Genomic DNA, 14,982 nt, shown 5'->3' on the forward strand with positions numbered 1-14,982 from the left:
TTCCTGTCTCCGCGTAGTTCACAGCTGTTTCTAAACCGCTCGTAATCGTTTCTAACCTGTTTTTGAACCGTTTGACAACCGTTCAACAACCGTTCTTGAACCGCTCGACAGCCGTCCGACAACTGTTCTCGAATCGTTCGTTGCTGTTCGTCACCGTTGTTAATTAACCGTTGCCACTCTTCACTCGTCGCCGTTTGATAGTCGTTTCTGCTGAACCGTTTCTTCATCCTTCATTAGCCGTTTCCAATCTACCGATATTTGCACGTCGAAGCTCGTTCACCGCAGCCTGTAACGCTCGCACGTCCTTCTCGAACGCGGTAAGCTTCTCGTCTGACTCTTTCCATTGATCTGTCAGACTTTTAAAGCACTGATCAACGTATATTTTGTTAACAGCGTCACCGTCAGTCTCAGGTTGCGCTACGCGACGAATCTTGCGCGATCTTGCATCAAAGTCTGTGACGGCGCGACACAGAGCGTTGTCGCGCACGAAATTTCTCACTAATCCGCTCCACCGATAATGATAGGAAATGGTATTCGTCGCGTCTTCGCGCGAACAATCCAAATTTATTGATCGGCATTTCGACACCGATTAAACGGATCGCTGTCGCGCCGTTTAATTTATAATAAGCCCAGCCTCGCGAAGTTCCTCGATGATCGACGTGATCTCGTTGTTGTGGGCATTGTTGCCAGCTGACGCGAAGCGTCGAGCAATCGCAGACGATCCACCAGCTCGTTGGGGTCGTCCCAGTGCACGTAGTCGATCTTATTGTCGGTTAGCGTCATCGCGCGAGGCGCGAATAATCCCTTTCCGGATTTTTTCTTCTTGGATTCGGTCGACATCAACGGTGCGATTACCTGTGTATACTTGTATCCCACGTTGCCCTTTCGTCGCTCGTGAGGATCGTGCTTATATTTATGAGCACTTGTTGCCAACAGTATGCTCCTGTACTTTTGCCTATCGTCCTCCGTGTAGATATCGTAATCGGGTATTTTCTTGAAGATCAACTCGTAAATACCGGGTGTGCCGGCGTATCGTACGCCGTCGATATAAATGTTATCCGCTTTATCCACATCAAAACGTTTATTACCGAGCATCAATTCATTCTTGCCGAGATAAACGCCGTATGTGGTGTCTATCGTTGGATAGGCGCTCAAAGCAGACGCGATGTAAATTCGACTCAAGGGACCCAAATGATCTTTCAACGATTCTATAAACCATTCTCGACCCTTCGACGTTTGCAACTGCTTTTTAACGGTCGTCCCGATCGAGTCGTCCATGGTTTCGAAAACATCCACGATTTTGAGAAATTCGGGACTTGTACTTTGCACGGTTAGCGTCGGTGTAGAGGTTATCGGTGTAGAGATTATCGGTAGTACAATCGATTGATTAGATTTACGCGGTGTCGATGACAGATCCGACCAGGAGTCTAATCGTTTCTTCTTTCTCTTCGGTGTAGCATCCACCTCCTCCTCGCGCTGTTGAACGGATAGCGGTTCGATTTTCACGTCAGCGTCGCTCTCCGTCGGTTCCTCTTTTTTCACCGCGATCAAGCTCGAGTTGTCGACGATCTTTTTCAACGGCTCGATGAGAGGTTTAAAGTGCGTGTCCAACTCAATGTCCTTCTCGATCTTACCGGTCTTCAAAGCGCGAAGTTTCTTGCGAATCGAATTACTCGTTTTCGCAATATCTTTCACGATCTTCTCGCGTTCGCGAATCGTCTCGCTCCCGTCGATCGCAGCCATCATGGGGGGGGGGGGGACAAAGCAGAGTGTCGATCTCTCTCTCCGTAACACTAACGTTGTTTCACCTTCGACGACGTATCGGCGACGACTGACCGCTTTTGCGGTATCGCGAACACGTTAAATCCTTTTCTGTATCGACCGTTTGAAAGTGCGCTGTCCTTGTCTATCACTACGAATCCGTACTTGCATTGCCAACAATCGTGGCACAACGAGCAAAATTCATCGTACGATATGTCGGTATTTACGTGATCGTTGTACACGTGTTTCAAATTAGTACCATCCTGTTTGAACAGGATCAGCAGATTCGCGTTGTCGCGTATCAGATGATTAGGTATTCTCGCGTACGTCTGACAGAGATAAAAACAGTCGACGTTCGAGTGCCTGCCTATCGAGAAATACTCTCTCACAGTGTCTTGCTTATCGCACGCCACGTCGTCGAAGACGAATATTGAGTTCGGACACGCGTCGCTCGGTGGAATGACGTCACTGTTATTGGAGAAGGTGTAGTAGCCGATTTCGTCGATTGATGTCAATAAATTCTCCAGATATCGGTATTTCGGTTGTTGCAGCGATTTCGAGTACACGTACACGTTCTCGAAACGTACACCGTGCGGACTTTCCAGCAAACTTATCAGAACGTTGGTTTTACCGCAATTCGAGGGACCGCAAATGATCGCACGTATAGTAGTCGGCAGCATCGTACCGTGTCTGCGCCTATCCGCGTTGCCTTCCATCGACCGTGATCTGTCGTCGCAATTCGTCACGCGAATCGTCAACGGTTGTTGCACGAATCTCATTTTTTTTCCTCACACTTTGTACGACTGAATCGAACTTTCTCGTTCAAACGTCTATTTACAGGTGCGCGGCACCGCGAATCGCTCAGTCGCAAAGATGTTCGTCCTGCTGTCGAGACCTTCGGACATTCGCGATATTAGTGCCGAACAGCTGCAATTCGTGCCGAAAGCCGTTCTATTGCAAGTGTGCGGTGATCACGTCCACTACGTGTGGGACAAGCTTCCGCAGTATATAAAGGTGGATTTGGAGGTTCAGACCTATCGTCGCTGTGACGAACATTACAATCAACCGTGGCAGCGAACGCACATCGACGGTCCCGCGCCAATGATAAAGGATTGCGGCGAATGTCAACGAAAAAAATAAAAACAGGTAGAGGCCTGTTTAATCGCACGATAGGTGCACTTCCGTTCGAACTGCACATTCCCGGCTATCAGTATTGCGGTCCGGGTACTCGTTTGCGAGAACGATTGGCTAGAGGTGATCCGGGTGTAAATCCATTGGACGCGGCGTGTCGCGAGCACGACATAGAGTATTCGCGTAACAACCCACACAGCATCGAAATATTTCAAAAAGCTTTCAAAAAACTGTCAATGAAATATGAAACCTTTCAAAAAACATTTTAGACATGTTTCAGATATGTTTCAGAAAGCTAAAATGTCCGCCAAGCTGAGATTTCAAAAATGTTTCTGAAATCTCAGAAATATTTCTGAAATAATTCTGAAATGCTTTAGAAATATTTCTGAAATGCTTAAGAAATATCTCTGAAATGCTTCGAAAATATCTTTGAAATGTTTCAAAAATATACGGGAAATATTTCAGATACTTTTTCTCATATCAAATTGTTTTGGATCACCCTGTATAGGATCATCCGGAACAATTTCCTGTCCTTCGTAAAACATATTCTTGATCATATTCTTCGTCATGATTTTGCTTCGCCGAAAGCCTGCTTATATTAGATCCCAACTGAAATTTACTTGCGAGTTAGTCTTACTATTATGCGCCGCCTAGCGGCGTCGTTGCATATTTCTCTGAAATGCTTCGTAATATTTCAGTGAAAAGGGTTATAAATGATTTCGATGAAACGTTTCAGAAATACTTCTGAATAATTTCAATGTTACGTTTCAATATTATTGTCCGAGTTATCTTTCGGAAAGCTTTCAATGATATGTATTTTAGACATTACGTACGAAATATTTTTCTAAAATGTTTCGTAATATTTCAGAAATATTTCAGTGAAAAGGGTCATAAATGATTTCGATGAAACGTTTCAGAAATACTTCTGAATGATTTTAATGTTACATTTTAATATTAATTGCCAAGTTATCTTTTGGAAAGCTTTCAGTGATATATGATTTTCATAAAACGTTTCAGAAATATTTCTGAATGATTTCAATTATACATTTCAATATTAATTTCCAAGTTATCTTTCGGAAAGCTTTCTGAAACAGGTTTTGCTGTGTGGGAAAGGCCTCACCGAGAGACACGCGGCGGACGAGATACTCGCCGAGAGAGCGTTGGGACGCGTCATCGCGAGAGATTCGACTCTCGGAAAGAGAGCTGCCTCTACAGCCGTCTGGGCGGCCATGAAGGCTAAGACGAAGCTCGGAATGGGTTTGAAAATAAAGGCGAAGGCGAAGACGCAGACGAAGATGAAGATGAAGAAGAGAGCGGATTCGAAAAAACGGATACTTCCGGCAGCGAAACGAGGCGGCGTATTGCCGATTCTACCGTTGTTGGGAGTTCTCGGCTCTCTGGCCGGCGGAGCGGCCGGAATTATAACGGCGATGAACGCTAGCAAAGCCGCGCGACGTCAGCTGGAAGAGACGCAACGTCACAATCGCGCCATGGAAGGTCGCGGACTTTATCTCGCTCCGTACAAATATAGACAAGGACTGTATCTCTCCAGCAAACGCAAAAGGATTAAAAGATATTAAAATTTTTTAATACCTTTGAATCCCTTTTTTTGGCGGAATTAGATGAAATTAGATGGTCGATTCGAAATGAGATGGTCCAATCCCATGGAATCCAAAAAAGAAAAATTTCAATTCCATCCAATCCTATGGAATCCGTAAAGGTTATGGAATTGCATGGCATTAGATGGTTTAGGAAACATCTTGCGCCTCCGTTGGGCGACCAAGCGCCGTTGTTCGTCGGTGAGTTTTTGTGTATGCCTAAGGGCATTACACGCACTACTGCCAACGGGCAATTAGCCCGAAAATGAGATTTGTAAGATCTGTCAGGCCCCGTAGGGGGTCCCTTTACATAGCGGTCGAGACGAAACTTTGAATTCGAGAAGATGCCCCGGCGATGCGACGCCTAGCGGCGTCGACGCAAACTGCCGGTAATGCAGATACCGCGCGGGCGTGTACTATTGGTGGCGCGTACCGCCACAGAGTTCAACACGGACACTTTTCAATCCCTATCCTGGCATTCAATGGTATTCATTTTATTGTCAGAATAGACGGAATTCAATGGAATTTAATACGGAAATTTTTAATTCCTAGTTTGGCATTTAATGGTATTCATTTCGTTAACGGAATCAATGGTATTCAATGGAATTCATCACGAAACTTTCCAATCCCTAACCTGGCATTCAGTGGTATAATATTTTTGTGTCGAAATTGGATGGGATTCAAAAAAGACAAATTCTTTCCAAAATAAGGAATTCCATGATATTGAAACTATTTCAATCCCTTTTATGGACAGAATGGAATTCGGAAAGTCCTTAATTGAATTCCTGGCAATCCTGTTTTAATTCTTTTTATTCTTTTTTTGTTTGCTGGGTCGGCCCGCACAAACGCGGGCGAGGAGTAGCGTTGAAGATTGAAAAAAAAAAAAACATCAAAGAAGACGTTAAATATGCCCACGGGTGTTACGACTAACGTACAATTGAGTCGACTGGCAAGGCGAATGCGCGTACCGTTCTTCAGAGGTGTTTTCATGCGTGATTCGTTACCGATCGTCGATGGCGTACGCCGAAATGAAAGCGGTATCGTGAATTTGGACGATGCAGCCGGCCCCGGTACTCATTGGGTAGCGTACGCCAAGAGGGGAGATCGAGTCGTATATTTCGACAGTTTCGGCAATCTTTGACCACCGAAAGAACTGGTACGATATTTCGGACCGAGCGTGACGAAAATTGAGTACAATTACACGTCTTATCAGCGCTACAATCAGAGCATCTGTGACCAGTTGTGCTTGCAATTTCTCCGGACGATCGATGACGATCGGCGCTAATTTAAAACCTGACGACGCGCCGTGCGGAGACTCAGTGTTCGTCAACCAGCTTCCGGCCGATATGTCTATAACGTTTACGCTGACCAGGAAAAGTAGCATCCTCGCGGAGCACTATTTTCCCGCCGTGGATCTGAGCGATGGTGACTACGAGCTCGGTCTAACGTGTTTCGAGACTTATCACACGATTCCGAACGTGAATTCTTCGAATAATAAATTTTATTTCGACGAGGATGACACGGAAATTACGATTCCCGAGGGATCGTACGAGATACGAGCCATACACGAGTTTTTGAAATGTGAAATTTCACGTAAACGTCCGCGACGCGTGGTTCGTTCCAACGACGATCGTCGTACGTCGATCGCCGATATCGCACGAGAGGAGACCGTTCGCGCGAACGGCTACGAAGACGAGGTCGCGGAATACCCGACAGTGCTTCGCGCAAATTACAATACGATGAAGAGCGAGATCAAGTGCGCTTTCAGAGTGAACTTTAACAAACCGAACAACGTCGGATCGCGCTGCTGGGATTCTCATCGACGCGTATATTGCAGCCGGGACAGTGGCACGAATCGGACGCACCGATTAATATTATCAACGTAAACATTATCCGCGTGGAGTGTAGACCGCGGGTGCGTACAGCAACGACAAACGTGTTCATACGATACACGAATTTTCACCGAGCGTACCACCGGGATATAAGATATCGGAAACGTCGGCGCAGATCATTTATCTGCCGATCATCGCGCGGAGCGTTACAAATCTAACGATACGCGTCGCTGATCAAGACGGACGATTGCTCGATTTTCGCGGAGAAGAGATCACCGTCAGATTGCACGTACGACGGCGAGAGCGGTAACGCGCCAGTGTATGCGTGAGCGTGAGTGTACGCGCGACACATGAGATGCTAGTATTGAACGACTCGGAGCACGCGACAGATAACAGTAATATCTTTACGGCTACACCGATCGACGATATCGTCAAGTCGACATTCGGTGGCGTTAAACAAGCGACGAGAAAGAAGCTCAACGCGTCGAACGTTAAGTTTTTACAATCTCTGGGATTCGCGGTGCGAAACATCTGAACGATGACGGAAATTCTCAACATTGGAAGCGAGCCGGTCTTTGACGATCGCATCGTCAAGATCGAGACTCACACGTACAACCTGTACGCCGACACAACGTTTGATTATAGCGACGAGATACGAATACCCATACAACAGCAGGATCTGTATACATTGCCGTGCAAAAGTTTTCTCTACATCGAAGGAACATTGACGGTGACCAGAGCAGCCGACCAAGTCGATAATGTGGTATTGGGTACTAATTGCGTCACGTTCATGTTCGATGAGATTCAATACGAGCTCGACGGTATGGAGATTGATCGTTGCAGAAACGTAGGAATAACCAGCACGCTCATGAACTACGTTACGGTATCGTCCAACAGAAGCGTGATCCTGCGAAACGCGGGCTGGGAACCACATAATAATCCGAACGGATATTTCAATTCCTGCGTACCGCTCAACTTGTTACTGGGATTTTGCGAGGATTACAAACGCGTGGTGATCAACGCTCGTCACGAATTGATCTTGATACGAGCGCGCAACGACAACAATTCCCTGGTGGGAAGTCTCGCGTTGGAGCCTACTATCAAAATACTCAAGATACAATGGCGAATGCCTCACGTGGTATTGAACGAGATCAACAAGCTGTCGATGCTGCGCGCCTTGGAAGACGGACGATATCTAAGTATGGGTTTCCGTTCGTGAGATCTGTACGAGTATCCCCTGTTGCAGAACACGACCAAGCACTCGTGGGTCATTAAGACCGCGACTCAGCTCGAGAAACCGCGATACGTCGTCTTCGCTCTGCAGACGGGTCGGAAGAATGTCATGTCCGCCGACACAAGCCGATTCGACGACTGCAACTTGACCAACGTAAAACTCTATCTAAACTCGGAAGTTTATCCGTACGACGATCTGAATTTGGACTTTGGCAAACACAGATAGGCGATTCTGTACGATATGTACGCGCGTTTCTGCAAGGGCTACTACGGATACGAATATCTCGAGCCGAGTCTCGACTTTTCTACGTAACGGCCCGTTCGTGATCATCGATTGCTCCCGCCAAAACGAATCCGTCAAAAACGCCACCGTGGATGTCAGAATAGAATTCGACTGCATGGAGAACGTACCGCCGAATACCTCCGCGTACTGTCTCATCATACACGACCGCGTGATTGAGTACAACCCGTTGACGAACGTGGTGCGCAAAATAGTCTGAGTGTTCGCGGCAACGTCGACGTGAATTTTATTTTCTCTCTCTCTCTCTCTCTCTCTCTCTCTCTCTCTCTCTCTCTCTCTCTCTTTCCATCAGTCTCCGATACAATTATTTAGAGAAGCAAGAAGAGAGAGGGAGGGAGGGGGAAGTATAAATCAGAGTGTCGCGAGACGATTTGCAGAGTTGCGCGTCGATTCCTCTCGATTGACGCATCGACGAGCGAGAGAAAGATAAAGAAATCTCGTCATGTCCGTACCAATGTTCGTGGACCTGCAAGGATTCCTCGTCGGGATGAAATTTGTCGTGAAGGAGGTGCTGAGAAAAGGCTGCGTTCCGACGCATCACATCTTTACGTACCCCATGCCGTGGAATCTCCTCACAAAATCCGACAAATCGTGCGCTACCTGGTTGATTCGCAATCACCATGGATTACGATGGGAAGATGGAAACGTGCCGTACAGCATGGTAAAACGCCTGATTACGTCGGCCGTGCTTGGTATGGAAGAAGAAGAAGAAGAAGACGATGACGACGAGATGCCGACTCTCGTGTACGTCAAGGGATGCCAGAAACGAGAATGGCTGGTGGATCTGCTGGAGAATTATGCGCGAAAAAACCTAATCGTCGAGACTCTGGACGCGCATTACGAAGATATCGAATCTTTGAATAAATTAGATGACACCAATACTATGCGATGCGGAAAACATGAAAAGAATTGCGCGTTACAAAATGTAATAAAACTATTTAATTGGTGGTCGCGCGCGAACGCCATAAAGATTTGCCATATATCTTTTTTAATAAATAATTATAATAACTTTTTGTTTTCTTTCTTACTCCCCCTCCCCTCCCTCATCATCTTCGTTAGAGTAGGCTTTACTTCCCTCTCTCCTAAAAAAAATCCACTGCGCAGTTCTATAAACATTAATTCCCCCTCCCCCCTTCCCCCACCACCACATCATTACTTTTTGGAGTTGTCGCGTATACTCGAGTAATTTCAAATGAGCAGTCTTGTCGCGATCGCTTGTACTGACGGACAACTTCTCAGAGCCTAGAGAGCGAAAGAATGTTCTCCTTTGAAGGATGCAACAGCAGCAGCAGCAACAACGGTGCAAAACGCGTGAATGCCATGAATTATTACGTGCCGATTCACAACGTTGAAACTCAAACGTATGAGGCCAGATGCAATAGGTAAGTTTCGTTTGAGAGAAAATTAACATATAGAGTCTCCCCCAGTTTTTATATCTTTGCATATTGTAATACTTATGAAAATAAAAACTATTTTCATTTCTTTTATCCAGCATTTCGTTGCGCGGTACGTATACTCAGCAGACGATACGCGCTGACAGCTACGGGATACAAATTCCTCGAAATTGGCATCAACGTGGGTCCACCGAGCTATGTGGAGATTGCCATTGGAGATCATCGAGGAAAGGAACTGCTGTTGTCTCTCGAAACGTGGAAGGCACTCTACGAGCAACGACGAAATATTCAGAATTTCTTTCGCAACGACTTCAAAGATGCCCATAGTTTTATAAACGTTGGACCGCTAACGGTGAGAGTTTGTACGTCGGTTAATAACGTCAAACTCATACGTCTCGAATCTGTAAACGTACGCTTGATGATGACCGAATCGACGCTGCATCGTATGTTCGATCTCGATCGGTGCATCGAAGCGAGATTCGATCGTTTGGTCAGAATCCTTGCGGCGGTCGATGCAAAATTTGCGCAGTTCTCCGATATCGCGTCCACCGTGACGGATCCCAGGGAAGCGTCGAATGCAATATACGCTAGCGATGCGTTCAATACGAATCAGCTCATCGATTGTGAGCTCGCAGCTTTAGTTTTTTAGCACGTAAGATATATTGTGTAAAAGAAGAGTTAAATAAACAGGCTTTTTTTACACCCTAAAACGAACGATGTATTTTTCTTTTGCGTGCATGTCCTTCCCTATACCTAACTTTTATCATACGTTGTTTACGACGAACATGTTTGGACAGGTTCGATGCGTTATCGGGTCGATCATCGTCCCGATGACGTCATTTCTTCCTTTGTCTTTCACGTACTGCGTAGATAGATTGTTTAGTCTACGCGCGATAACCGCCCCCTTTTCCTAGAAATATGTTGTTTACGTCGAACGTGTCCCGACAGGTTCGATTGTTTAGTCTACGAGATAATCGATTGTTTAGTCTACGCGATAACCGCTCCCCTTTTCCTAGAAAAATGTTGTTTACGACGAACGTGTCCCGACAGGTTCGATGCGTTATCGGGTCAATCATCGTCCCGATGACGTCATTTCTTCCTTTGTCTCGCGTACTGCGTAGATAGATTGTTTAGTCTACGCGATAACACCCCCTTTTCCTAGAAAAATGTTGTTTACGACGAACATGTTCCGACAGGTTCGATGCGTCATCGACAAAAGAACACGCTACTACGCAGTGCGCTATCGAGTTAGTCTTACCATTGTGCGCCGCCTAGCGGCGTCGTTGCGAACGAGGCCCCCGCGGCCCGACGGACCCCGCGGTTCCCGCGGCCCCCGCGGACCCCCACGCGGACCCCCGCGGCGCGACCGCGACCACGAACGCGGACTTCCCCTCCCGCGGACCCTCGGCGCGGATGAGTCATCCCGGTGACTCATCCCGGTGAGTCATCACGGTGGTATGCCAAGGTCAACCCCCTCCCCTCTCTTCCCCGCGAAATCCGATATCCTTGAAACCCGATACCCTTGTGTAACCCGATATCCTTATGTAACCCGATACCCTTGTGTAACCCGATATCCCGCCCCTCCCCCCTCCCCCTCACACCCCGCGTTATTTCCTTGTAACCCGATACCCCTGTGTAACCCGATACCCCGCCCCTCACCCTCACCCTCATTCCCCGCGAAATCCGATACCCCCTTCCCTCATCCCCCCCCTCGGATCTCCCGAGTTAGAACCCGCCTAGCCTAACTACTGTGGTTCACAATTCATATCATAGCTATAATTGGTATGCTATTTATGATGGTGGATTTCACAATGACATACAAGAGAAGTCCGACAGTCACTATTCCCGAGACTTATCCCGTTCCGATACAAAATGTTGACTTTCCCGCGGTCGCAATCTGCAACATTAACCGAATTAGCCAAAGGACAGCGATCGATCTTGCTCGCGAACTGTATGTTTTCATCTATACATATATCGCATGAGGATAATTCACAGTAGAAATTCAATTTGGGCATGTATTATAAAACTTTTCGGAATGAATTCCGATCGGAATTATTCCGTATTTCCCCTAGAAAAGACAATCTAAATCTAAAAAATAACTGAACAATTCCGATCGGAATCCATTCCGAAAAGTTTCATAATACGTGCCCTGAGACTGTTTAATTCTGTAAAAATACTTAAGGGGATCCTGGAGTGACAGCGACACTGACATAATCGGTCTAAGCAATATCTTTGAATTGGCTGAACAGAATGGAAAATCCTTTTACACGATTAAAGTACGCACAAAAACGTAGAGGGCTGTACATGATTTTTTCTGATAAACTAAAAAAAATTTTATTTTTATAAATATTGTCTCCACCTGTTTAAAATGTAATAAGAAAAGCAAGAGATTGTGTATTGGTCGATACACTGTCTGTGGTCGTGGTTGACATATCGATGGTGGTACGGTGGAGCTGCCAAGATGGCGGCGGCGGCTACCGTTACCAGCTTCATTTACGATATTGTGTATTCTTGCGCGCTCTGAGTCGACCGCGTTGCGCCCCGGAGACGGATCGCGCCGCGGAGGAGTAATACTGCGCATGCGTGAGCGTGCCGGTACGTGCGTGCAGCTCGCCGAGCGGGGCGAGCGGGCATTCGTCGTCTCGGCGTTAGGACCGGGGGACGAACATTGCCGTAGAGACCTTATAATTAAAGTCTGGCCAACGGGCCAACGTCCGACATTTTTCCTCAAAAACCCACGAGAGAGAAAACGATATATACATATACTATCTCACTCTGTGGTAGCGTGTGTGGTGGCGTAACTCACATAACCTGAAATTACCGCCCGATAAAAACAGTACGTGAAATCCACGTTATTGCTACGTAATTACTTTACTTAAATACTTAAATATGTAATTTGCAACACGCATCTGCATACTTTTTCTTAAAAGCAACTATGTCTTTTTTTCATATCAATTGATTCGTCTCATTATTCTGTGCATAAAAGTATTAAGGTAACATTACCGCAAACTTAATGTTTTACAAGATATTTTGTATTTTATGTCAAAATACTAGAACTTTCAAGCCTTATAATTCCAAAAGTTCTTAATGAAAAAATATTTTCTTATAGTGTTTTGGAAAGCCCTTGAGATAAGCTACAAGAATATGTAATAAAAAGTAGGTGGTTCTATTTAAAAAATTGAAGGTGACCTTTACGTGACCTTCAAGCAACTATTTAAGGTGAAACTAATGACACCATCTTATGTACCCCTTGAAACCATACAACTTTGGTCTGGAACATTTTTTCCAATCTCTTTTACTTTAAGAGATATTCAGCTGAATCACTTAAAATGATACACCCTGTATATATATATTAGAAAGTAAAATAAATTAATTTCTTATTTCCGGGGTTACGTTTGAACAATTTAGTGTTATGTTTGAACAGTTGTTTAGTTGTAGTATGATGGGATTATTTTTCGTGTTGGATGTCGTTAGTATTCTGTCTATATATTGGTCATTTGTATGTGTTGCGGTATTTGTATCTGTAGTGTTTATAGGTTTTTGTGTTGCGGTATTTGTATCTGTGTTATTTATAGGTTTTGAATTTTCTTTATTTTGTATGTTGGATGTTGACATGGGATTGTTGATTAATTCTGTAATTGATTTGTATATTTTTTTTTTTTGCTATTAATGGAGTCCTCAATGTATCCTTCAGCAACTGTATTCAATTTCCAGCCACCGTGTCGTTTTAATGTTGTTATGTCCGCTCCAGAGTCTGCTAGCAGCGTGGCAGAAGTGCGACGAAAGGTGTGGCCAGTATAAGAATCAGGATTTGCTAATTGTAGATATGATGCGATAATTGATGGAATCTTTGAATTTGTTGATTCCAACTGGTTGAGTGGTGCACTTTCCATTTTGATAATTTAGAAAAAATCTTGAGTTTTGGACGTTTTTTGGTCTCAAATTTATATATTTTTTAGATATAGTGTAGAATTCATCGGAGATTATGAAAGATCTTGATTTGTAAGTTTTTGTAATTTGAATTTTAACGAGCAAGACAGTTTCTTTGTCTTCGATGTCATTAACTTTTATATTGACGAGTTCCTCTCTTCTGCATGCACCACAAACTCCAAATATCATAGCTACCTGTAAATAATTTAGTATATATGTACAGATTGTATAAAATTTTCTATTAATGTAAAAGTTTATGTTTGTATTTGATACATTACCTTTATAAGTAAATATTTTTGGTCATCAGCTTCGTTGAGAAATTTTTGAATTTGTTCTGATGTTAATACTTGTGCTTTTTTTGGTATATATCCTTGTGACTGTCTCTTCAGGAATGGAATGAGTCTATCATATTTATTAATATTAATATTGTTGTTAATATTTAGAGTCGTTTTGAGCATTGAGTAAATTGCCCATAAGGTGGATGGCTTATGTGTTTTTGATAATTCTGTGAGATATGCCAATATTGTGTTTTCTGAGAATGATTTCGCTTTTTTAGTAATTGTCCACTGTATGAAGTTGTTATATGTATTTGTATATTTGTCTTTGGATTTTGAAGGTAATAGATTTTCTATCGCGTTTCTTGCAGTTTGTGTTATTTCTTGAGGTGTTAGTTGGCCGTCGGTCTCGGTTTCTGGCGTTTCTGGTATGATGTTACTCATTTTCGAATTTATGTGTATGTTCACTTTACTGTGTATGCTCACAATGACTTTACTATGTACGTGTCACTCGTGTCAAGGAAGGTTATGTCTGAGTATCGCTGTGGTAATTCGCGTAGCATTGAAGTTGAAGAATCTTAACGACATCTCGCGGCGCACGGAAACACGTGTAGTGTTTCGCGTAGTACGCCGCGAGATGTCGTTAAGAACATGTCAGAAATAAGAGGACTCTAGTGGAAATGACACAGAATGAGTGGGGAAAATAAGGAGAGTGTTGGCAATGAGTCGTGCAGGAACCCGCACTCAGTGCGGGAATATAGTGAGAAATTTCTCATGCATGGAATTGGCTATTTCGCGTACAGATGGCGCGCACGGAATGGGCCACTTTCGACGCACGTGTGATATAATAGTTATTTGTGTAACAAGTGTCGTAAGATGAAAATTCCCGGGTGCGGTTACCGCACTCGCCTTTTCGGCTCGTGCGTAAACTCCGCACCCGGGAATTTTCATCTTTACACACGACTTACACTCCCTATTTTATGTGGCAAGTGCTTGGAAAGTGGTCTATCACGCACGCGTAGCGTGCGTAATGGGGCACTTTCCATGCACGTGTTGCATAAAATTTATTTAATGAATCTCGTTTCAATGAGCTAAATATACAGGAGTGTGAACTATTTATTTTACCTTCTCATCCATATATTGGAGGTAGCCCAGATCGCCTACTTGCCCTATTGTTGGTGATAGAAGTGAAATGTCCATATGCCAGTAGAAATCTTCCAATAAATGAAATAACTGTACCGTACTTAGAGAGAGATGAAAATAATTGTTTAACATTAAAGAAGAATCATTCGTACTATTATCAAATTCAAGGACAGTTGCTGGTTACTGGAAGATTATATGGTAAATCTGAAGGAGAGCTCCCTCCTCACCGATTTCGCTGAATTTAGGCTTAATCGACGCGTTTTTGCACAAAACGAACGAATTTGGCAGAAAAAAGCCCCGCTCTGCTCCGCGAAGCGAGATATTAACTGTTAAAGTTGACGACTATCAGGTTATGAGACCTGTCATACCGACGCGATGTAGCGA

The 14,982-nt window shown here is 44.4% G+C and overlaps 2 protein-coding genes across 2 annotated transcripts; both read left to right on the forward strand.

The window, feature by feature from the left end:
- Positions 1-6,860: 6,860 nt before the first annotated feature.
- On the forward strand, positions 6,861-7,781 carry LOC139824581 (uncharacterized). Its single transcript, XM_071797119.1, has 2 exons — positions 6,861-7,460; positions 7,569-7,781. The coding sequence occupies exons 1-2, from the start codon at positions 6,861-6,863 to the stop codon at positions 7,779-7,781; spliced, it is 813 nt and encodes a 270-aa protein (XP_071653220.1).
- Positions 7,782-8,298: 517 nt separating this feature from the next.
- LOC139824582 (uncharacterized) lies at positions 8,299-10,034 on the forward strand. The gene is made up of 2 exons (XM_071797120.1): positions 8,299-8,548; positions 9,349-10,034. The coding sequence occupies exons 1-2, from the start codon at positions 8,299-8,301 to the stop codon at positions 9,897-9,899; spliced, it is 801 nt and encodes a 266-aa protein (XP_071653221.1). The 3' UTR covers positions 9,900-10,034.
- Positions 10,035-14,982: the final 4,948 nt, after the last annotated feature.

This window comes from Temnothorax longispinosus, unplaced genomic scaffold, assembly GCF_030848805.1.
Source record: "Temnothorax longispinosus isolate EJ_2023e unplaced genomic scaffold, Tlon_JGU_v1 HiC_scaffold_45, whole genome shotgun sequence".
NCBI classification, from domain to species: domain Eukaryota; kingdom Metazoa; phylum Arthropoda; class Insecta; order Hymenoptera; family Formicidae; genus Temnothorax; species Temnothorax longispinosus.